Source organism: Salminus brasiliensis, chromosome 2, assembly GCF_030463535.1.
Source record: "Salminus brasiliensis chromosome 2, fSalBra1.hap2, whole genome shotgun sequence".
NCBI classification, from domain to species: Eukaryota; Metazoa; Chordata; class Actinopteri; order Characiformes; family Bryconidae; genus Salminus; species Salminus brasiliensis.
The window spans coordinates 59,122,436-59,144,758 of record NC_132879.1 but is presented as its reverse complement, the minus strand read 5'-3'; the positions used below and the strand labels follow the sequence as shown (position 1 = coordinate 59,144,758).

The following is a 22,323-nucleotide window of genomic DNA, read 5'->3' as shown; positions in this document are numbered from 1 at the left end:
TCTGTTGCTGAAGAACCTCACCCAGGAGCTTCCTAGTTAGTATAGTGAATAGTATCTCTGCCTATCACGCGGAAGACCTGGGTTCGATTCCCTGATGGGGAGATCGTGACTTTTTTCAGTTCTAACGACAGACGTGACAGAGGCGGCCAAAGCTTGAAAAGCAAAATGTTGCCAAGTACAATGCGCCAAAAGCCATGCGTTGGCCAGGAATCGAACCCGGGTCAACTGCTTGGAAGGCAGCTATGCTCACCACTATACCACCAATGCTACACACTTAACCACAGTAAGTGTAATACACAGTAACCTGGCCAAGTCCTTCAAACGGATGAAGAGATTCCTTTCAAAAGGAGTCACACTGCTGAAAGGAACAGCTTGACAGGCTGATGCACACAACTGCAGAGCTGCTACCTCAGCCCTGATCCGCATTGTTGTCTGATGCAAAATAGGACCCAGCTATGCCTTCGTAAGCAGTGAAGTGGACAGTATCTATGCCTTTCACGCGGAAGACCGGGATTTGATTCCCCGATGGAGAGGTTGTCTTTTATTCTGTTCTTTCGACAGAAGTGTAAAAATGTATGAAGCAAATCTTTGCCAAGTGTGACGAACCAAAGGTCCTGCGTTTGCCTGGAAACCGACCCGGGGCAACAGCTTGGAGGCAGCTATGCTATCACCTGTGTCACCAACGCTGCAAAAGCCACCGATGTTGACTCTGTTTCAAGGACCGAGGTACAAAGTTTCAGGTGGGACGTTGGTCCCGAAACCTGTCGTTGTCATTGTAGGACACAAGCACACAACTGCCCAGGGCCTGGTTTCTGTAGTGTAGTGGTTATCACATTTGCTTTACACGCGAAAGGTCCCTTGTTCGAAACCAGGCAGAAACAAGGACTTTTGGGTTGGATTTTGATAGTTCTAGTTTTCGTTTTGGCCTCTCTGGCAGACACACTGTTAAAAGGAACACTGGAGAATGCAGGCATCAAACCTGCTACCACTTACACGCTGAGCCAGCGCTCCACCATTTCAGCTAATTCCCCCTGGGGAAGAATTTGATGTTTGCCTGTCATGGCAAGAACATAACAATTTACAAGGTGAAAGAGCGCTGGCAGTCCACGCCTACATTCTCTGGACTTTCATTCTAGCGTTCCGAGTTCAAATCCCGATGGATCCTGTCTTTCCGAAAAGACAAAAAAGGGGCGTGGCCTTTGTACTCCATGTCATGCTTCAGAAAAGAAAAGCCACTGTGCAGTAGTGACTCAAGGGCATGGAGTTTGCTGACAATATTTGAGATGTTGAGATGCCTGACCAAGTCCTTCAACTGAGAAAGAGTTTCCTTTCACAAGGAGTCAGACTTCTGAAAGAATGAGCATGACAGACTGATGCAGAAAGATGCAGATCTGCAACCTCAGCCCAGATCCGTACTGTCATCTGTTGCTGAAGAACCTCATCCAGAGGCTCCCTAGTTAGTATAGTGGATAGTATCTCTGCCTATCACGCGGAAGACCTGGGTTCGATTCCCCGATGGGGAGATTGTGACTTTTTTCGGTTCTAACGACAGACGTGACAGAGGCGGCCAAAGCTTGAAAAGCAAAATGTTGCCAAGTACAATGCGCCAAAAGCCATGCATTGACCAGGAATCGAACCCGGGTCAACTGCTTGGAAGGCAGCTATGCTCACCACTATACCACCAATGCTACACACTCAACCACAGTAAGTGTAATACACAGTAACCTGGCCAAGTCCTTCAAACGGATGAAGAGATTCCTTTCAAAAGGAGTACAACTGCTGAAAGGAACAGCTTGACAGGCTGATGCACACAACTGCAGAGCTGCTACCTCAGCCCAGATCCGCACTGTCACCTGTTGCAGAAGAACCTCACCCAGCGGCTTCCTCGTTAGTATAGTGGATAGTATCTCCGCCTGTCACCCGGAAGACCGGGGTTCGATTCCCCGATGGGGAGGTTGTGATTTTTTTTCGGTTCTAACGACAGACGTGACAGAGGTGGCCAAAGCTTGAAAAGCAAAATGTTGCCAAGTACAATGCGCCAAAAGCCATGCATTGGCCGGGAATCGAACGCCGGTCAACTGCTTGGAAGGCAGCTATGCTCACCACTATACCACCAATGCCACACACTTAACCAAAGAAAGTGCAATACACAGCAACCTGGCCAAGTCCTTCAAACGGATAAAGAGATTCCTTTCAAAAGTAGTCAAACTGCTGAAAGAAACAGCTTGACAGGCTGATGCACACAACTGCAGAGCTGCTACCTCAGCCCTGATCCGCATTGTTGTCTGATGCAAAATAGGACCAAGCTATGCCTTCGTAAGCAGTGAAGTGGACAGTATCTATGCCTTTCACGCGGAAGACCGGGATTGGATTCCCCGATGGAGAGGTTGTCTTTTATTCTGTTCGTTCGACAGAAGTGTAAAAATGTACGAAACAAATCTTTGCCAAGTGTGACGAACCAAAGGTCCTGCGTTTGACTGGAAACTGACCCGGGGCAACAGCTTGGAGGCAGGTATGCTATCACCTGTGTCACCAACGCTGCAAAAGCCACCGATGTTGACTCTGTTTCAAGGACCGAGGTACAAAGTTTCAGGTGGGACGTTGGTCCCGAAACCTGTCGTTGTCATTGTAGGACACAAGCACACAACTGCCCAGGGCCTGGTTTCTGTAGTGTAGTGGTTATCACGTTCGCTTTACACATGAAAGGTCCCTGGTTCGAAACCAGGCAGAAACAATGACTTTTGGGTTGGATTTTGATAGTTCTAGTTTTCGTTTTGGCCTCTCTGGCGGACACACTGTTAAAAGGAACACTGGAGAATGCAGGCATTGATCCTGCTACCACTTACACGCTGAGCCAGCGCTCCACCATTTCAGCTAATTCCCCCTGGGGAAGAATTTGATGTTTGCTTGTCATGGCAAGAACATAACAATTTACAAGGTCAAAGAGCGCTGGCAGTCCACGCCTACACTCTCTGGACTTTCATTCTAGCGTTCCGAGTTCAAATCCCGATGGATCCTGTCTTTCCGAAAAGACAAAAAAGGGGCGTGGCCTTTGTACTCCATGTCATGCTTCAGAAAAGAAAAGCCACTGTGCAGTAGTGACTCAAGGGCATGGAGTTTGCTGACAATATTTGAGATGTTGAGACGCCGGACCAAGTCCTTCAACTGATAAAGAGTTTCCTTTCACAAGAAGTCAGACTTCTGAAAGAATGAGCAAGACAGACTGATGCAGAAAGATGCAGATCTACAACCTCAGCCCAGATCCGCACTGTCTTCTGTTGCAGAAGAACCTCACCCAGGGGCTCCCTCTTTAGTATAGTAGATAGTATCTTCGCCTGTCACGCGGAAGACCGAGGTTCGATTCCCCTACGGGGAGATTGTGATTTTTTCCGGTTCTAACGACAGACGTGACAGAGGCGGCCAAAGCTTGAAAAGCAAAATGTTGCCAAGTACAATGCGCCAAAAGCCATGCATTGGCCGGGAATCTAACCCGAGTCAACTGCTTGGAAGGCAGCTATGCTCACCACTATACCACCAATGCTACACACTTCACCACACAAAGTGCAATACACAGCAACCTGGCCAAGTCCTTCAAACGGATAAAGAGATTCCTTTCAAAAGGAGTCAAACTGCTGAAAGGAACAGCTTGACAGGCTGATGCACACAACTGCAGAGCTGCTACCTCAGCCCAGTTCCGCACTGTCACCTGTTGCAGAAGAACCTCACCCAGCGGCTTCCTCGTTAGTATAGTGGATAGTATCTCCGCCTGTCACGCGGAAGACCGGGGTTCGATTCCCAGATGGGGAGGTTGTAATTTTTTTTCGGTTCTAAAGACAGACGTGACAGAGGTGGCCAAAGCTTGAAAAGCAAAATGTTGCCAAGTACAATGCGCCAAAAGCCATGCATTGGCCGGGAATCGGACCCGGGTCAACTGCTTGGAAGGCAGCTATGCTCACCACTATACCACCAATTCCACACACTTAACCAAAGAAAGTGCAATACACAGTAACCTGGCCAAGTCCTTCAATCAGATGAAGAGATTCCTTTCAAAAGTAGTCAAACTGCTGAAAGAAACAGCTTGACAGGCTGATGCACACAACTGCAGAGCTGCTACCTCAGCCCTGATCCGCATTGTTGTCTGATGCAAAATAGGACCCAGCTATGCCTTCGTAAGCAGTGAAGTGGACAGTATCTATGCCTTTCACGCGGAAGACCGGAATTGGATTCCCCGATGGAGAGGTTGTCTTTTATTCTGTTCTTTCGACAGAAGTGTAAAAATGTACGAAACAAATCTTTGCCAAGTGTGACGAACCAAAGGTCCTGCGTTTGACTGGAAACTGACCCGGGGCAACAGCTTGGAGGCAGGTATGCTATCACCTGTGTCACCAACGCTGCAAAAGCCACCGATGTTGACTCTGTTTCAAGGACCGAGGTACAAAGTTTCAGGTGGGACGTTGGTCCCGAAACCTGTCGTTGTCATTGTAGGACACAAGCACACAACTGCCCGGGGCCTGGTTTCTGTAGTGTAGTGGTTATCACGTTCGCTTTACACGCGAAAGGTCCCTGGTTCGAAACCAGGCAGAAACAATGACTTTTGGGTTGGATTTTGATAGTTCTAGTTTTCGTTTTGGCCTCTCTGGCGGACACACTGTTAAAAGGAACACTGGAGAATGCAGGCATTGATCCTGCTACCACTTACACGCTGAGCCAGAGCTCCACCATTTTAGCTAATTCCCCCTGGGGAAGAATTTGATGTTTGCTTGTCATGGCAAGAACATAACAATTTACAAGGTCAAAGAGCGCTGGCAGTCCACGCCTACACTCTCTGGACTTTCATTCTAGCGTTCCGAGTTCAAATCCCGATGGATCCTGTCTTTCCGAAAAGACAAAAAAGGGGCGTGGCCTTTGTACTCCATGTCATGCTTCAGAAAAGAAAAGCCACTGTGCAGTAGTGACTCAAGGGCATGGAGTTTGCTGACAATATTTGAGATGTTGGGACGCCGGACCCCGCACCGATGGGGAGGTTGTAATTTTTTTTCGGTTCTAAAGACAGACGTGACAGAGGTGGCCAAAGCTTGAAAAGCAAAATGTTGCCAAGTACAATGCGCCAAAAGCCATGCATTGGCCGGGAATCAGACCCGGGTCAACTGCTTGGAAGGCAGCTATGCTCACCACTATACCACCAATGCCACACACTTAACCAAAGAAAGTGCAATACACAGTAACCTGGCCAAGTCCTTCAAACAGATGAAGAGATTCCTTTCAAAAGTAGTCAAACTGCTGAAAGAAACAGCTTGACAGGCTGATGCACACAACTGCAGAGCTGCTACCTCAGCCCTGATCCGCATTGTTGTCTGATGCAAAATAGGACCCAGCTATGCCTTCGTAAGCAGTGAAGTGGACAGTATCTATGCCTTTCACGCGGAAGACCGGAATTGGATTCCCCGATGGAGAGGTTGTCTTTTATTCTGTTCTTTCGACAGAAGTGTAAAAATGTACGAAACAAATCTTTGCCAAGTGTGACGAACCAAAGGTCCTGCGTTTGACTGGAAACTGACCCGGGGCAACAGCTTGGAGGCAGGTATGCTATCACCTGTGTCACCAACGCTGCAAAAGCCACCGATGTTGACTCTGTTTCAAGGACCGAGGTACAAAGTTTCAGGTGGGACGTTGGTCCCGAAACCTGTCGTTGTCATTGTAGGACACAAGCACACAACTGCCCAGGGCCTGGTTTCTGTAGTGTAGTGGTTATCACTTTAGCTTTACACGTGAACGGTCCCTGGTTCGAAACCAGGCAGAAACAATGACTTTTGGGTTGGATTTTGATAGTTCTAGTTTTCGTTTTGGCCTCTCTGGCGGACACACTGTTAAAAGGAACACTGGAGAATGCAGGCATTGATCCTGCTACCACTTACACGCTGAGCCAGAGCTCCACCATTTTAGCTAATTCCCCCTGGGGAAGAATTTGATGTTTGCTTGTCATGGCAAGAACATAACAATTTACAAGGTCAAAGAGCGCTGGCAGTCCACGCCTACACTCTCTGGACTTTCATTCTAGCGTTCCGAGTTCAAATCCCGATGGATCCTGTCTTTCTGAAAAGACAAAAAAGGGGCGTGGCCTTTGTACTCCATGTCATGCTTCAGAAAAGAAAAGCCACTGTGCAGTAGTGACTCAAGGGCATGGAGTTTGCTGACAATATTTGAGATGTTGAGACGCCGGACCAAGTCCTTCAATTGATAAAGAGTTTCCTTTCACAAGGAGTCAGACTTCTGAAAGAATGAGCAAGACAGACTGATGCAGAAAGATGCAGATCTACAACCTCAGCCCAGATCTGCATTGTCTTCTGTTGCAGAAGAACCTCACCCAGGGGCTTCCTCTTTAGTATAGTAGATAGTATCTCCGCCTGTCACGCGGAAGACCGGGGTTCGAGTCCCCGACAGGGAGATTGTGATTTTTTTCGGTTCTAACGACAGACGTGACAGAGGTGGCCAAAGCTTGAAAAGCAAAATGTTGCCAAGTACAATGCGCCAAAAGCCATGCATTGGCCGGGAATCAAAACCGGGTCAACTGCTTGGAAGGCAGCTATGCTCACCACTATACCACCAATGCCACATACTTCACCACACAAAGTGCAATACACAGCAACCTGGCCAAGTCCTTCAAACGGATAAAGAGATTCCTTTCAAAAGGAGTCAAACTGCTGAAAGGAACAGCTTGACAGGCTGATGCACACAACTGCAGAGCTGCTACCTCAGCCCAGATCCGCACTGTCACCTGTTGCAGAAGAACCTCACCCAGGGGCTTCCTCGTTAGTATAGTGGACAGTATCTCCGCCTGTCACGCGGAAGACCGGGCTTCAATTCGCTGACGGGGAGATTGTGATTTTTTCGGTTATAACGACAGACGTGACAGAGGCGGCCAAAGCTTGAAAAGCAAAATGTTGCCAAGTACAATGCGCCAAAAGCCATATATTGGCCAGGAATCGAACCCGGGTCAACTGCTTGGAAGGCAGCTATGCTCACCACTATACCACCAATGCTACACACTTAACCACACAAAGTGCAATACACAGCAACCTGGCCAAGTCCTTCACACAGATAAAGAGATTCCTTTCAAAAGGAGTCAAACTGCTGAAAGGAACAGCTTGACAGGCTGATGCACACAACTGCAGAGCTGCTACCTCAGCCCTGATCCGCATTGTTGTCTGATGCAAAATAGGACCCAGCTATGCCTTCGTAAGCAGTGAAGTGGACAGTATCTATGCCTTTCACGACCGGGATTGGATTCCCCGATGGAGAGGTTGTCTTTTATTCTGTTCTTTCGACAGAAGTGTAAAACTGTATGAAACAAATCTTTGCCAAGTGTGACGAACCAAAGGTCCTGCGTTTGCCTGGAAACTGACCCGGGGCAACAGCTTGGAGGCAGCTATGCTATCACCTGTGTCACCAACGCTGCAAAAGCCACCGATGTTGACTCTGTTTCAAGGTCTGAGGTACAAAGTTTTAGGTGGGACGTTGGTACCGAAATCTGACGTTGCCACTGCAGAACACAAGCACACATTTTGATCTCGTGTTCAACCAGTCTGCACCAACACACAGAGCAGGGAACACTCTGGACCTGATCTTCAGCAGACCTGTCCCTGCTCTGGATGTGGCTGTGACTCCTCTGGACTTCTCTAATCACCACTTTCTCTCCTTCTCACTGCTCCTTCAACCACCACTTCTGCAAGCTCTTCCACTCTTCACCGCAATCTTCGCTCTGTTTCCTCCTCAGCTCTTGCCTCAACTGTCCTAACCACTCCTCCTCATCTTGAATCTTTCTCCTCTCTCCCAATTGAAACTGCTACAGACACTCTCCTCTCATCTATCTCCACCTCTGTCGACCTTCTCTGCCCTTTCTCCCCTAGGTCAACACATTCTTCTCCACCTTCCCCGTGGCTGTCAGATGTTCTCTGCAACAACCGTAGAGAGCTAAGACTGGCTATAAGGAAGTGGCAGAAGTCACAACATGACTCCGACCTCCACTCCTATCAGTCTCTTCTCTTCAGGTTTAGAACGGAAGTTGCTGCCGCTAAAGCATCTTACTACAGGGGGAAATTGGAATCATCTGCATCTGACCACGTTCACTCGTCACCATCTTCTCCTCTCTCCTCAACCCTCCTACTCCCCCACCTCCCACTACCCACCTCCTACTCCCCCACCTCCCACTACCCTGTCTGCAGAAGACTTTTTCTCCTTTGAAGAAAAGGTTGACAAGATCCGCCGATCTTTCCCCCCTACTTCTACCCCCCTCTCTAGGCACTACCCTCCTCCTCCCTCTTCTCTGACCTGCTTCTCTCCTCTTTCCACAGATGACCTACATCTTCTCACCTCCAATAATCCTACCACCTGTCCACTAGACCCTGTTCCATCCCCTCTGTTCCAAACAATCGCTCCAAACCTCCTTCCTTTCATCTCCTTTGTCATAAACAGCTCTTTGTTGTCAGGTCAGGTACCATCAGCCTTCAAGTCTGCCAGAGTTGTGCCTATCCTAAAGAAGCCAACTCTGGACAGCTTGGACATCGGCAACTACAGACCCATCTCTCTTCTCTCTTTCCCCTCAAAGATTCTCCAACGCTCCGTCTACAACCAACTGTCTCTCTTTCTCATTCAGAACAATCTACAGGACTCTAACCAGTCTGGCTTCAAAGCTGCACACTCTACTGAAACTGCTCTCATTGCAGTTACAGAGAAGCTCCATGAAGCTAAAGCTGCCAGACTGTCCTCAGTTCTGATCCTTCTTGACCTCTGCAGCTTTTGACACAGTGGACCACAAGATCCTCCTGTCTATCCTTGCCGGCCTTGGAATTACCAGCTCTGCATGGCAATGGTTTGCATCATACCTGCAGGGACGCTCATACCTGGTAACATGACAGGGCGACACGTCTGCTCATTGTAGTCTCTCCACTGGCGTTCCACTAGGCTCAGTTCTTGGTCCTCTTCTTCTCTTACTCTACACTCACTCTCTTGGTAAAGTGATATCCTCCCATGGATTCTCTTACCACTGTTACGCCGACGACACTCAACTCATGCTCTCTTTCCCACCGTCTGACACACAGGTTTCTGCCCGCATCTCAGCATGCCTCGCCGACAAGTCCGCGGAAGACAAGCGTCCAGGCTCTTTTCTGTCCTGGCACTAAAGTGGTGGAACAAGCTTCCCCTGGGTGTCCGAACAGCCGAGTCACTCGCTGTCTTCAAACGCAGACTGAAGACCCACCTCTTCTGAGAGTACTTGGACGATTAAAGTACTATGGTCACCTTATTGTATTGTGTTTAGTAATGTCTAAGCTTAGAGGTATCCTTTGAATCATTGGTCTATTTTAACTAGCTGAGGTTTTTTTTGGGTAAATAGCAAAGCACTTTGTAAGTCGCTCTGGATAAGAGCGTCTGCTAAATGCCGTAAATGTAAATGTAAATGCTCAGCCTCTGTCTACTGCTAGCTGCCTTTGTGTACTTGCCCAACTTCGACTACAGATTTATGTAACTATTAATCTTTGAATTGATGCAAATATTATTACCATTACCTACCATCAATACTATGACTTTATCAGTATATGCAAGCACAACAGCAATATTATGTGATGATCATTGACAAAAAGTCACAGGTCTCAGGTGTATTAATAACATATTATGAAAGTAATAATGATGGGTAATGCTAATAATAACAATAACAACATCAAATAAATGTCCTTTTTGCTAACATTATGTACAAATTAACTTAAAATACTTACAACCACAAAAACTAAAAGCAGTAAAATCACAAAAATACACAAAACCAAAAATAAGATTACATTATAAAACACACAAACAAAAAACCTTTAAACCAAAACATGAAGAACATAAAAACCAAAAAGTTGCCATTTTACATTTTATGAACTTTATTGTTTAAAAGAAAATTTATTTTGCTGTTTTAGTATGCTCGTGACATGTCCCACATACATGCTTAATGCCAAGAAAATCTTTAACATTTATAATACTGTAGTAGTGATGCTGTAGAGCTGCTCATGGCTTCTAAACCTTTAACCAAGTATATTGCTATTGTTTACTCTGTATATTATTAGGATTTAAATGGTTAACATAGTGACATAAAATCATACTAAATGCTCTGATTGTAGGATTTACCACAGAATGTTGAAGTTATATTAAATAATTAATGAGTTCAGTGCATACTTTCAATTTTAATTTAATGGCATTCAAATTAAGCAAACAATAAATGTTTTTCCACCCACTTCCAAATCAGGGTTCCTTCCATGCAGAATTAATTCACCTGTGTGATGACCCTCTGATACAATAAAGAGTCCATAGTGGATTCCATGATTTAGTATGTAAACATATCAGTATGTTTTGTTTATTCCAAAATATCCAGATACTCTGCCCAAATCATAAAACCTTGGAACATCTGCCCAAAGCACATTGTTCCAGGAGTCCTGGTCTTACTCTAAGTGTTCTCTGGCAAACTTTAGTCTTGTCATGTTTTTTTTTTTGGTTGTACTTTGCTGTACTTTGACATCACAAAAAAAAGGTCACACACTAATATTTTGTTGGACCGCCTTTAGCTTTGATTACAGCATGCATTTGCTGTGGCATTGTTTCCACAAGCTTCTGCAATGTCACATTTGTTTTTGTCCATAATTGCATTCATTTTTCCTTGATGTTGTATTGATGATTTGGACCACTGCACAGTCTTAATACATCCCAAAGATTCACAATAGACTCGATCATATTCCTTCATTGAAGATGTGGTTTCCTCATTGCCCTTCCACTTTTTAATAAAGTGTTAAACAGTTCTTAACCTGATTTTAGTAGTTTCATCATTCTCTTTAAAGGTTTTCTCAGCTTGATGCATGCTAATAATTTGAGCCTACTGGAACAGATTAACATATTTTCCAGGTCCACAGGATGGTTGTTTAACAAATGAGAGGCTACTCGCTGCATCAGTTAGGGTTAAATAACTTGTTGCCAGCTAAAACAAATCACCGATGCAGTAATTATACAATGGGAGGCTCTTAGCTATTTGCTTAGTTCAATACAGGTGATGACCATGTTTTTGACCAGGCGGTGTATGTGTATAAAATCAACCTGGTAATGCAGTCAAATGGTCAAGTAAAATACATAAGTAAAACTACAACACATCCAAAAAACAAGTGTTCTACAGGATTACAGTATAACCAAATCCACATTCCAACACTGGAGGAAACCACAGAAAAAGCTTTATAGATACAATCAATCTTGTCTAAATAAAATTGTCATATTAAAGACTGAGGCCTATGTATGGCTTCCAGTTTTGTGGTTAACCAATATAGCAATTGCAGAAGAGCTCTGAATACTTCTGAGTGATGTGCAACTGAGTTTAATATAGGATCAGCCAAATACTACAGTTGAAGGTCAAAGGACAACTACTTAACTTTAGAAGGAAACCTGAAATTGTGTGGATTACACAGTTTGGTTCAATGTCACACCTGATCCTCTAAAAATGTTTTTCCTCTATCATATGGCGTTTGGGGTAACAATGATATAAAATCCATGTAAAGCTCCTATTATACACCCAATACATGATCATGTTAAAAAATTACTCTGATGTCTTAATTTTACATTTCATTTAATAACATGCTATATTCAGTGTTTTACTACAAAATTCATGAATTAGACAAGCAACATGATTTAATCACAAAAACACCAGAGAACATTCCACATTGTATTATGAAAGTGCTGTGAAGTTGTCAGGGTAGACAATTCCCTCATGCCGTTAGCACACCTCGAAAATCTTTCTTCCTAGACAAGGTTAAAACTTTTCCTTATCTTGTTATATTGCTGAATTAAGGGTTCTCGTGGGCTGTGGGCCTGCTGTCATGATGGAGACCATGTGAGGCCCTGATAAATAAATCAACAGGTTAGGCACGGAACGGAACATTTACTTTGGCTGCAGGTAACCCTACACTTGTTTTTACTTCTTTTTTAATGCATTTGTGTTCCTTAAAATATGGACGTCGAAAACTCTTCCCACACTTTGAGCAGTGATATGGTTTCTCTCCCGTGTGAATGCGCTGGTGTTCTTGGAGATTACCCTTATGATTAAAACTCTTCCCACAGTCTGAGCAGGGATACGGTTTCTCTCCCGTGTGAATGCGCTGGTGTTTTTGGAGATTACCCTTATGATTAAAACTCTTCCCACAGTCTGAACACTGATATGGTTTCTCTCCGGTGTGAATACGCTGATGTGTTTTGAGGGTACCACTCTCTCTAAAACTCATCCCACACTCTGAGCAGTGATACGGTTTCTCTCCAGTGTGAATACGCTGGTGTATTTGGAGGCTATTCTGTGTTATAAAACTCTGTCCACACTCTGAACACTGATATGGTTTCTCTCCAGTGTGAATGCGCTGGTGTGTCTGAAGATTACTCTGTTGAATAAAACATTTCCCACAGTCTGAGCAGTAGTACGGTTTCTCTCCAGTGTGAATACGCTGGTGTTTTTTGAGGGTACCACTCTCTCTAAAACTCTGCCCACACTCTGAGCACTGATATGGTTTTTCTCCGGTGTGAATGCGCTGGTGGGTCTGGAGATGAGTCTGCTCTCTAAAACTCTTCCCACACTCTGAGCAGTAATACGGTTTCTCTCCAGTGTGAATGCGCTGGTGTTTTTGGAGAACGCTCTGTACTCTAAAACTCTTCCCACACTCTGAGCACTGATACGGTTTTTCTCCAGTGTGAATGCGATGATGTCTTTGGAAACTACTCTTTTGATTAAAACTCATCCCACAGTCTGAGCATTGATATGGTTTCTCTCCGGTGTGAATACGCTGGTGTTGTTTGAGATGATGCGGCCCAGGAAAAGCCTTCCCACACTCTGGGCAGAGATGTGTTCTCTTATTTTTCTGATTTTGTCTGCAAGATGTTGTTTGAGAACTGGAATCTTCAACCACAAGAACCTCACGTCTTGCCTCCTCTGATTTCAGCATTGTGACAGATATCTCTTGGTGAGGCTTACAGTGGTGTTTGTAAGTAAACTGGATCTCTGTGGAAAACTAGGAGCAACAGAAGACTTGAGGAGCCCGTTCCATTCTAAAAGAAAAGAAAAAGTAAAATTCAATATTAAAAGGAACTAAATAGTAACAAACTAAATATAAATAAAATACTCAAATGGGAGACAAAGTAGTGTGCACTGTCAAATTAACTAGATTACAAAGCGACGACATTTCCTTGATGGTAATGCCTTTGCCCAATCTGAAACACAAAACAACAACCCCAGTTCCCACTGCCCCATAATACAGTCTGTGTACAGCACTGAAAATGTCAAAGTGCATGCATTTACTACTGGTAGCTTATGGAAGTGCAAACAGTATGAAACAAGCAAACACAAGGCCTACCAGACTGTAAGAATAATTATCATTAAATGATGACTTTTAGCTGTATTTTCAAGCACAATGTTCTAAAGTGCTTAGCTGAAAATTAGTGAAGTATTTTTTAAACAGACCTAAAGACACCATTTAAAGCAGCAGCATGAAAGATTTGGCCTGTTCTGCTCCTGCGCTCTCCCTAAAGTTAGGAAATGTAATTTGCTTTTTCACACATATTTTTTGGGAAGCAGAGTAATACAGAAGAGGCATCTGAAGCATTTGGACTGAATTTTACAGGATTTTTTATGAATATGATGACATTATGCAGTTCTAGCAAGTGTTGTCCTGCCCATTCCACCAAATATCGATAGTGCTGTTACAGGCGTGCTGAGCCCAAAGTATCAACAACAGAAATATATTTTCCCTGTTACAGATCAGAGAATTACTGGAGAATGCTGTTATTTCCAGGTAAAAATGCTACTTTAAGTAATATCAATAGAAGAACAATACCGGACTTCCTGTTGTTAAAGATGTCATGAAAAAACTTTTTTTGCATTAAACTGCTATTCCAGACTGTTTAGTCAGCATGCTAACCTGGTAAATAACCTGACAAAAGCAGTACTTTACCACTTTGAACCAAAGAATAAAGAGGTGAAGGTGGTTAGAACTAATCATGTAACAACTTCACCTGACTGCAATTACAGCTCCTGGTTCTGTCAGAATACTTTATTTAAGTGTCAGCATGTTAAATAATGTATGTTAAATAATGTCAGAACCACTGTCAATGAAGATGTTTACCGTAAAGAGCTCAGCTTGTTTGAGTAATGATCAGCTGCCATTACTGGATCACAGACAGGAGGGTTCTCCAGACCTGTTGTACACATTGGAAATAAACTGCTCCCACAACTTTTCATGGTCTAATGTACATTATACAACAAGTCTGGCTAATGTGTTCTACTCACAGATGTTAATGAGGATACTGATATATCGTATTATATTAAAACATGTAATAGATGCTTTAAAGTAACGGCTTCACCTTCTAGGCAGCTTTTAAACAGGGAGCAAGGTCACCTGAAGACAAACTAAAGCTCATCCATTATACTGGTTTACTTTTAGTAACTCAGACAAAATGTTTAAACAAACTGCAGGAGTCTATAACCTAAGGCACAAGAAGCTTACCATTTCTTAATTTAGCAATTAAGCACTGCTCACAACAAAAGGATTTTATTTTTATTAATCATGGTTCTCTGTTTAAACAGTAACAGTCTGTTTTCTGTGTCCCTAAAGAAACTGCTGGTTTGCTGGTTACTGGTTGGGATTGTCTTGGTTGCATTTGATTTTGGTCATGCAGGTCATGCTTGGTCAGATTGATCATGCTTGTAGACCAGCTAAGCCACCAAACTCAAACAAAAGCAGTTCAGAAGCTGAACCAACACAATACAATCAACTTGAACTACAAACTAATCTCAACTAGAAAATCTGAAGCAGGAAAACTCCCCAACAATCACAGACTATCTAACATTAGCCTCCTCAGCTCAGTATGGGTGACAGTTTCTTCTGTTTTAGCTCCATATACCACCTCTTTTACATCTTACTGTTGGGAAAGAGAGCATTTCTCCACCAGTAAACTGTAAACACAGTGTAAACAGAGTGTAAACAGAGTGTAAACAGAGTGTAAACAGAGTGTAAACACAGTGTAAACAGAGTGTAAACAGAGTGTAAACAGAGTGTAAACAGTGTAGAAGAGCTGTTTACCTTCAGCAGAGCAGCTCCTGTTCCTCTAGAAGAACACTGCGGACCAGGATCTTCTTCTACTCCGCTTCACTGTCTTTGAAGAACCACAGTTGTAGAACTAGCGCCCCCACCTGGACTTCAGGAGGAAGCACACTACAGCCATGTGACCACAGTGGCTCGGTAAATCGGGGTATTCTGGTAAACCCCGACTGAGGCTAGAAGTTGAAGCAGCACAATAACACTACTGCTACTACTGAACAATAACATGATAATAAATAAGGCAAAAATGAACCAAAACATAAATGAAATAAGAATAAAAGCCATCCATTATAAACTCCCACAATCTGACCAATATTGGATGATTCACTGTGCTCCCTCTCCCCTTTCCTCTTCCCCTTGTACACAGATGGTTTCCAGTACAGGTCGGATCAATATCACTTATACATACTGACAATGTGTTGGTAGGGTAAATCAGGGATAGTCATTAAGGAGAATACAGGGGACCTTGTGTACAGCTTTGTGGTGTGGTGCAAAAGAACAAAAGCAACACCATTAAGATTTAATCTTTCATCGTGGTCCCATTACTATGACAATATTATATATTTTAATGATTTTATTGGCATACTTAAACACTAAGCTTTTATACTATTGTTAAATATTTGGTAATTAGACCTAATTAATAAGCCATGTATTTAAAAATGAGAAAAACATGAATTTTTCACTTAACACCCACACAAACATGTTTACACATTTTAAGCAGTAACAAATGTGTGGTGGGTTCTTACCTTTTCCTTACAGAAAAGTTGCATTTTTAGAAATTATTTAACATTTTTAATAAATTTCTTTAGTTTTATGTGTTTTGTTTCATAACGTCCATCTCTCAATATATATGTACTTATATGTACAACATATATGTTATATATATGTATATAAGTACACCCAAACTGGTAATGTAAGCAAATGCTAAAGTAGGCTTTTGCAAAACTGTGATACAAGAAAAACAGAGACCCATCTACTTACTGGTTTAAAATATCACAAAATGGAGGTAAAAAAATAAGATGGAAACACATGTCTTCAAAATATATGAGGATGGGTGGAGCTACACATCATACTGCAGCCAGCCAGCACAGGCATTAAACATGTGGAGGCACCACTTTTGAGACATTACACTGTCCATGTTTTTCTACAATCATTGTGGGTAGAATTCAGACCTCACCACGCCCATTGGTGTGTCCTCCTAAAACTAGACATAAAGTTGATATATACCATATTATACATGACATCACTAAAATATTTTGATATCCTAAACATGAATTTGGGCTTCATTCAACATCAAATACAACACATTGAGCAATGTACAATTCAGAAAAATTCAAAACTTCCAGTCCTATGACATAATTTAATCACAAATAGCAGATGACAAGCCACGTTGTTAAAGTCCTGTGAAGTTCTCCAGGTAGATAATTCACAGATGCTGTTATCATAACTGGAGAAGTTGGGAAATGTGCTTTCTCCTGGAAAGGTTAAAATGTTTCCTCATCTTGATCCATTGCTGATTTGAGGGATCTCATGGTCTGAGGGCCTGTTGTCATGATGGAGACCACAACTAATCAATCAACAGGTTAGGCAGAGCATAGACAGATAGAGCATAGACAGAACATTTACTCTGCAGGTAACTCTACATTAGTTTTTACTTCCCTCTTAATGCATTTGTGTTCTTTAAAATATGGACGTGGAAAACATTTCCCACAATCTGAGCACTGATATAGTTTCTCTCCAGTGTGAATGCGCTGGTGCGTTAGAAGATTGCTTTGTTGATTAAAACTCTTTCCACACTCTGAGCAGTAATACGGTTTCACTCCTGTGTGGATGAGCTGGTGTTTTTGGAGATGGCCTTTTTGATTAAAACTCTTTCCACAATCTGAGCAGTGATATGGTTTCTCTCCTGTATGAATGCGCTGGTGTTTTTGGAGATTGCCTTTTTGATTAAAACTCATCCCACACTTTGAGCAGTGAAACGGTTTCTCTCCGGTGTGAATACGCTGGTGTGCTTTGAGGGTACCATTCTCTCTAAAACTCATCCCACACTCGGAGCAGTAATATGGTTTCTCTCCTGTGTGAATACGCTGATGCGTTTGGAGATTGCCTTTTTGATTAAAACTCTTCCCACACTCTGAGCAATGAAACAGTTTCTCTTCAGTGTGAATGCGTTGGTGTTTTTTGAGAGCACCAGCCTCTCTAAAACTCTTCCCACACTCAGAGCAATGAAATGGTTTCTCGCCGGTGTGAATGCGCTGGTGAGTTTTGAGGTTACCACCCTCTCTAAAACTCATCCCACACTCGGAGCAGTGATACGGTTTCTCTCCAGTGTGAATACGCTGGTGCTTTTGGAGATTGCCTTTTTGATTAAAACTCTTCCCACACTCTGAGCACTGATATGGTTTCTCTCCAGCATGAATGCGCTGGTGTTTTTGGAGGGTACCACTGTCTCTAAAACAAATCCCACAGTCTGAGCAGTAATAGGGTTTCTCTCCGGTGTGAATGCGCTGGTGTATTTGGAAGCTATACTTTGTTATAAAACTTTTTCCACACTCCGAGCACTGATATGGTTTCTCTCCAGAGTGAACTCGCAGGTGTCGTTGGAAAACATTCTGCAGTCTAAAGCTCTTCCCACAGTCTGAGCAGTGATACGGCTTCTCTCCGGTGTGAATGCGCTGGTGTATTTGGAGGCTATACTTTGTTACAAAGCTCTGTCCACAGTCAGAGCACTGATATGGTTTCTCTCCAGTGTGAATGCTCCGGTGTCTTTGGAGGGAACCACGCATTCTAAAACTCTGGCCACACTCAGAGCAGTAATATGGTTTCTCTCCAGTGTGAATGCGCTGATGTTTTTTTAGAAAACTCTGTACTTTAAAGCTCTTCCCACAATCTGAGCAGTGATATCTTTTTTCTCCTATGTGAATGAACTGGTGTTTTTGGAAATTGCCTTTTTGATTAAAACTCTTCCCACACTCTGAGCAGTGATATGGTTTCTCTCCAGTGTGAATGCGCTGGTGTGTTTGGAGGGTACCACTCCCTCTAAAACACATCCCACACTCCAAACAGTGATATGGTTTCTCTCCTGTGTGAATGCGCTGGTGTGTTCGAAGATTGCCTTTTTGATTAAAACTCTTCCCACACTCTGAGCAGTAATACGGTTTTTCTCCTGTGTGGATGCGCTGGTGTTTTTGGAAATTGCCTTTTTGATTAAAACTCTTCCCACACTCTGAGCAGTAAAACATTTTTTCTCCAGTGTGAATACGCTGGTGTGCTTTGAGGGTACCACTCTCTCTAAAACTCTTCCCACACTCTGAGCACCGATATGGTTTCTCTCCCGTGTGAATACGCTGGTGCTTTTGGAGATTGCCTTTTTGATTAAAACTCTTCCCACACTCTGAGCACTGATGTGGTTTCTCTCCAGCGTGAATGCGCTGGTGTTTTTGAAGAGAACCACTTTGTCTAAAACTTATCCCACACTCTGAGCAGTAATAGGGTTTCTCTCCGGTGTGAATACGCTGGTGTATTTGGAGGCTATATTTTGTTATAAAACTCTGTCGACAGTCAGAGCACTGATATGGTTTCTCTCCAGTGTGGACTCGCAGGTGTCGTTGGAAAACATTCTGCAGTCTAAAGCTCTTCCCACAGTCTGAGCAGTGATACGGCTTCTCTCCGGTGTGAATGCGCTGGTGTATTTGGAGGCTATATTTTGTTATAAAGCTCTGTCCGCAGTCAGAGCACTGATATGGTTTCTCTCCAGTGTGAATGCTCCTGTGTCTTTGGAGGGAACCACGCGTCCTAAAACACTGTCCACAATCTGAGCAGTGATACGGTTTCTGTCCAGTGTGAATGTGCTGGTGTTTTTGGAGGGTACCACTTTTTCTGAAACTCATCCCACCCATCACCCTCTGTGCAGTAATAGGGTTTCTCTTCAGTGTGAATACGCTGGTGTATTTGGAAGCTATACTTTGTTATAAAACTCTGTCCTCACTCCGAACATTGATATGGCTTCTCTCCATTGTGAACTCGCTGTTGTCTGAGAACACTCTGCAGTCCCTTCACATCTGAGCAGTGATACGACTTCACTCCTGTGTTAATGCGCTGGTATTGTTTGAGATGATGGGAACCAGTAAAACCCTTCAAACACAGAACGCAGCGGTGTGTTCTTCTTCTTTTTTATCAGCAAGAGGTTTGGATAATGGAACCTCTGACCTCACAATCCTCACATTTGATCTCTTTTGACGTCCACATTGTGAGAGATCCCTCTGGTGATGCTTATAGTGGCATTTGTAAATAAACAGGATCTTTGTGGGAAACTCGAAACTAGGAGCAATAGAAGACTTCAGGAACTTGTTCTATTGTAAAAGAGAAAAAGTAAAATTCAATATTACAATGAAATAAATAGTAACAAACAAATATATGAAAATGTATAAAAACAACAATCAGGTAAGAATAACCCCAGTCCCTGACGACCTATGACACAGTCTGTGCACAACTTTCTGGCAACAAAGGCCAGAAACCACTAGGTCTAACAAACTGTAAGATGAACTAATCTCTAAATGATGACTGTTTCCTTTAGCTGTATTTTCAAGCACAATGTTCTAAAAATGTGTTTTAGGATTTTTTTGAGTATTTAAAACAGACCTAAAAACAGCATAATTGGTCCAGATGCAGAGACCGTTGTCCAGAATGACAGGCACAAAACTTTCTTGAAATAAATCAAACACCTTGACTACATGTTTTTTCTGGCTTTACAAAGACTGTACCTTTAAAGTACCAGCATGCAAGATTTGGCATGTCCTGCTCCTGAGCTCTCCCTACAGTTTGAAATTGTAATTTGCGCTTTGAGCCATCACTAAAGGATTCGCTATTCATATGCATTTCTAGGTGAGCGGAGAGATACAGAAGAAACATCTGAAGTGAAAGAAGCATATGGACTTTATAATATTACAGGATTGTACACGAATATGACTTGGGTTACACCTCATTATGCACTTCTGGCTTGTGTTGTCCTGCCCACTTCACCAAATATCAATAATGCCATTTCAGACATGCTGAGCCCAAAGTATTAACAACAGAAATATATTTTCCCTGTTACAGATCAGAGAATTACTGGAGAATGCTGTTATTTCCAGGTAAAAATGCTACTTTAAGTAGTATCAATAGAAGGACAATACCAAACTTCCTGTTGTTAAAGATGCTTTGGAAAAGTTCTTTTTTTTTGTTGCATTAAACAGCTCTTCCAGACTGTTTAGTCAGCATGCTAACCTGGTAAACAACCTCATAAAGGCAGGTTCTTGGTTCTTTGAACCAAAGAATAAAAAGATGGGAAGGTGGTTGGAACTAATCATGTAGCAACTTCACCTGACTGCAATTACAGCTCGTGGTTCTGTCAGAATACTTTATTTAAGTCTCAGCATGTTAAATAATGTATGTTAAATAATGTCAGAACCACTGTCAATGAAGATGTTTACCGTAAAGAGCTCAGCTTGTTTGAGTAATAAGCAGCTGCCATTACTGGATCACAGACAGGAGGGTTCTCCAGACCTGTTGTACACATTGGAAATAAACTGCTCCCACAACTTTTCATGGTCTAATGTACATTATGACAACAAGTCTGGCTAATGTGTTCTACTCACAGATGTTAATGAGGATACTGATATATCGTATTATATTAAAACATGTAATAGATGCTTTAAAGTAATGGCTTCACCTTCTAGGCAGCTTTTAAACAGGGAGCAAGGTCACCTGAAGACAAACTAAAGCTCATCCATTATACTGGTTTACTTTTAGTAACTCAGACAAAATGTTTAAACAAACTGCAGGAGTCTATAACCTAAGGCACAAGAAGCTTACCATTTCTTAATTTAGCAATTAAGCACTGCTCACAACAAAAGGATTTTATTTTTATTAATCATGTTTCTCTGTTTAAACAGTAACAGTCTGTTTTCTGTGTCCCTAAAGAAACTGCTGGTTTGCTGGTTACTGGTTGGGATTGTCTTGGTTGCATTTGATTTTGGTCATGCAGGTCATGCTTGGTCAGATTGATCATGCTTGTAGACCAGCTAAGCCACCAAACTCAAACAAAAGCAGTTCAGAAGCTGAACCAACACAATACAATCAACTTGAACTACAAACTAATCTCAACTAGAAAATCTGAAGCAGGAAAACTCCCCAACAATCACAGACTAACTAACATTAGCCTCCTCAGCTCAGTATGGGTGACAGTTTCTTCTGTTTTAGCTCCATATACCACCTCTTTTACATCTTACTGTTGGGAAAGAGAGCATTTCTCCACCAGTAAACTGTAAACACAGTGTAAACACAGTGTAAATACAGTGTAAACAGTGTAGAAGAGCTGTTTACCTTCAGCAGAGCAGCTCCTGTTCCTCTAGAAGAACACTGCGGACCAGGATCTTCTTCTACTCCGCTTCACTGTCTTTGAAGAACCACAGTTGTAGAACTAGCGCCCCCACCTGGACTTCAGGAGGAAGCACACTACAGCCATGTGACCACAGTGGCTCGGTAAATCGGGGTATTCTGGTAAACCCCGACTGAGGCTAGAAGTTGAAGCAGCACAATAACACTACTGCTACTACTGAACAATAACATGATAATAAATAAAGCAAAAATAAACCAGAACCAAAATGCTGTAGTTCATCAACATGCTGTCCGCACTGTGCTCCCTCTCCCCCTTTCTCTACCCCCTGTACTCGGATGGTTTCCAGTACTGGTCGGATCTTTACCACTTACCACTTACATATTCTGACAATTTGGTGATGGAGGGGTACATCACAGATAGTCCTTAAGGAGGATACAGGGACCTTGTTGTAGAGCTTTGTGGTGTTGTGCAAAAGGACAACAACAGCACATTTTAGTTTTAATCTTTCATCTGTGTTCCCTTACATTTACAATATTATATATATACACTTTTGGCATCCTTAAACACTAAGCTTTCATACTATTCTTTAAATATTTGGGAATTAGACCTTATTAAACTTTGATATTTAAAAACTATGTATTTAAAAATGAGAAAGAAACATGAATTTTCCACTTTACACCTACACAAACATTTTATGTTGACACATTTCAAGTAGTAACAAATGTGTGTGTGCGCATTTGTGTGTGGCACGTTCTAAGCTTTTACTCGCAGAAAAGTTGCATTTTTAGGAATTAT

General features: G+C 42.7%; 1 protein-coding gene and 5 non-coding genes across 6 annotated transcripts; 4 read left to right on the top strand and 2 right to left on the bottom strand.

The window, feature by feature from the left end:
* Nucleotides 1-808: 808 nt before the first annotated feature.
* On the top strand, nt 809-881 carry trnav-uac (transfer RNA valine (anticodon UAC)). The gene has a single exon. It is a non-coding gene; the product is annotated as a tRNA-Val (tRNA).
* A 735-nt stretch (nt 882-1,616) lies between these two features.
* On the bottom strand, nt 1,617-1,688 carry trnag-ucc (transfer RNA glycine (anticodon UCC)). The gene has a single exon. It is a non-coding gene; the product is annotated as a tRNA-Gly (tRNA).
* A 973-nt stretch (nt 1,689-2,661) lies between these two features.
* On the top strand, nt 2,662-2,734 carry trnav-uac (transfer RNA valine (anticodon UAC)). Its single transcript has one exon. It is a non-coding gene; the product is annotated as a tRNA-Val (tRNA).
* A 1,780-nt stretch (nt 2,735-4,514) lies between these two features.
* trnav-uac (transfer RNA valine (anticodon UAC)) lies at nt 4,515-4,587 on the top strand. The gene has a single exon. It is a non-coding gene; the product is annotated as a tRNA-Val (tRNA).
* Nucleotides 4,588-5,730: 1,143 nt separating this feature from the next.
* trnav-uac (transfer RNA valine (anticodon UAC)) lies at nt 5,731-5,803 on the top strand. Its single transcript has one exon. It is a non-coding gene; the product is annotated as a tRNA-Val (tRNA).
* A 4,096-nt stretch (nt 5,804-9,899) lies between these two features.
* On the bottom strand, nt 9,900-21,613 carry LOC140549582 (uncharacterized). Its single transcript, XM_072673333.1, has 3 exons — nt 21,513-21,613; nt 16,843-19,501; nt 9,900-12,886 (listed from the first exon to the last, which is right to left on the bottom strand). The coding sequence occupies exons 2-3, from the start codon at nt 19,046-19,048 to the stop codon at nt 11,931-11,933; spliced, it is 3,162 nt and encodes a 1,053-aa protein (XP_072529434.1). The 5' UTR covers nt 19,049-19,501; nt 21,513-21,613; the 3' UTR covers nt 9,900-11,930.
* Between the last annotated feature and the right edge of the window lie 710 nt (nt 21,614-22,323).

What these genes read in the sequence shown, in the direction of transcription:
- LOC140549582 (XM_072673333.1), bottom strand. Translation starts at nt 19,048, where the DNA reads ATGGGTGGGATGAGTTTCAGAAAAAGTGGTACCCTCCAAAAACACCAG. An exon ending in TTGTGGGAAATGTTTTCCAC is followed by an intron (nt 12,887 to 16,842) that starts GTCCATATTTTA and finishes ATCTCTGCCCAG; the next exon opens with AGTGTGGGAAGGCTTTTCCT.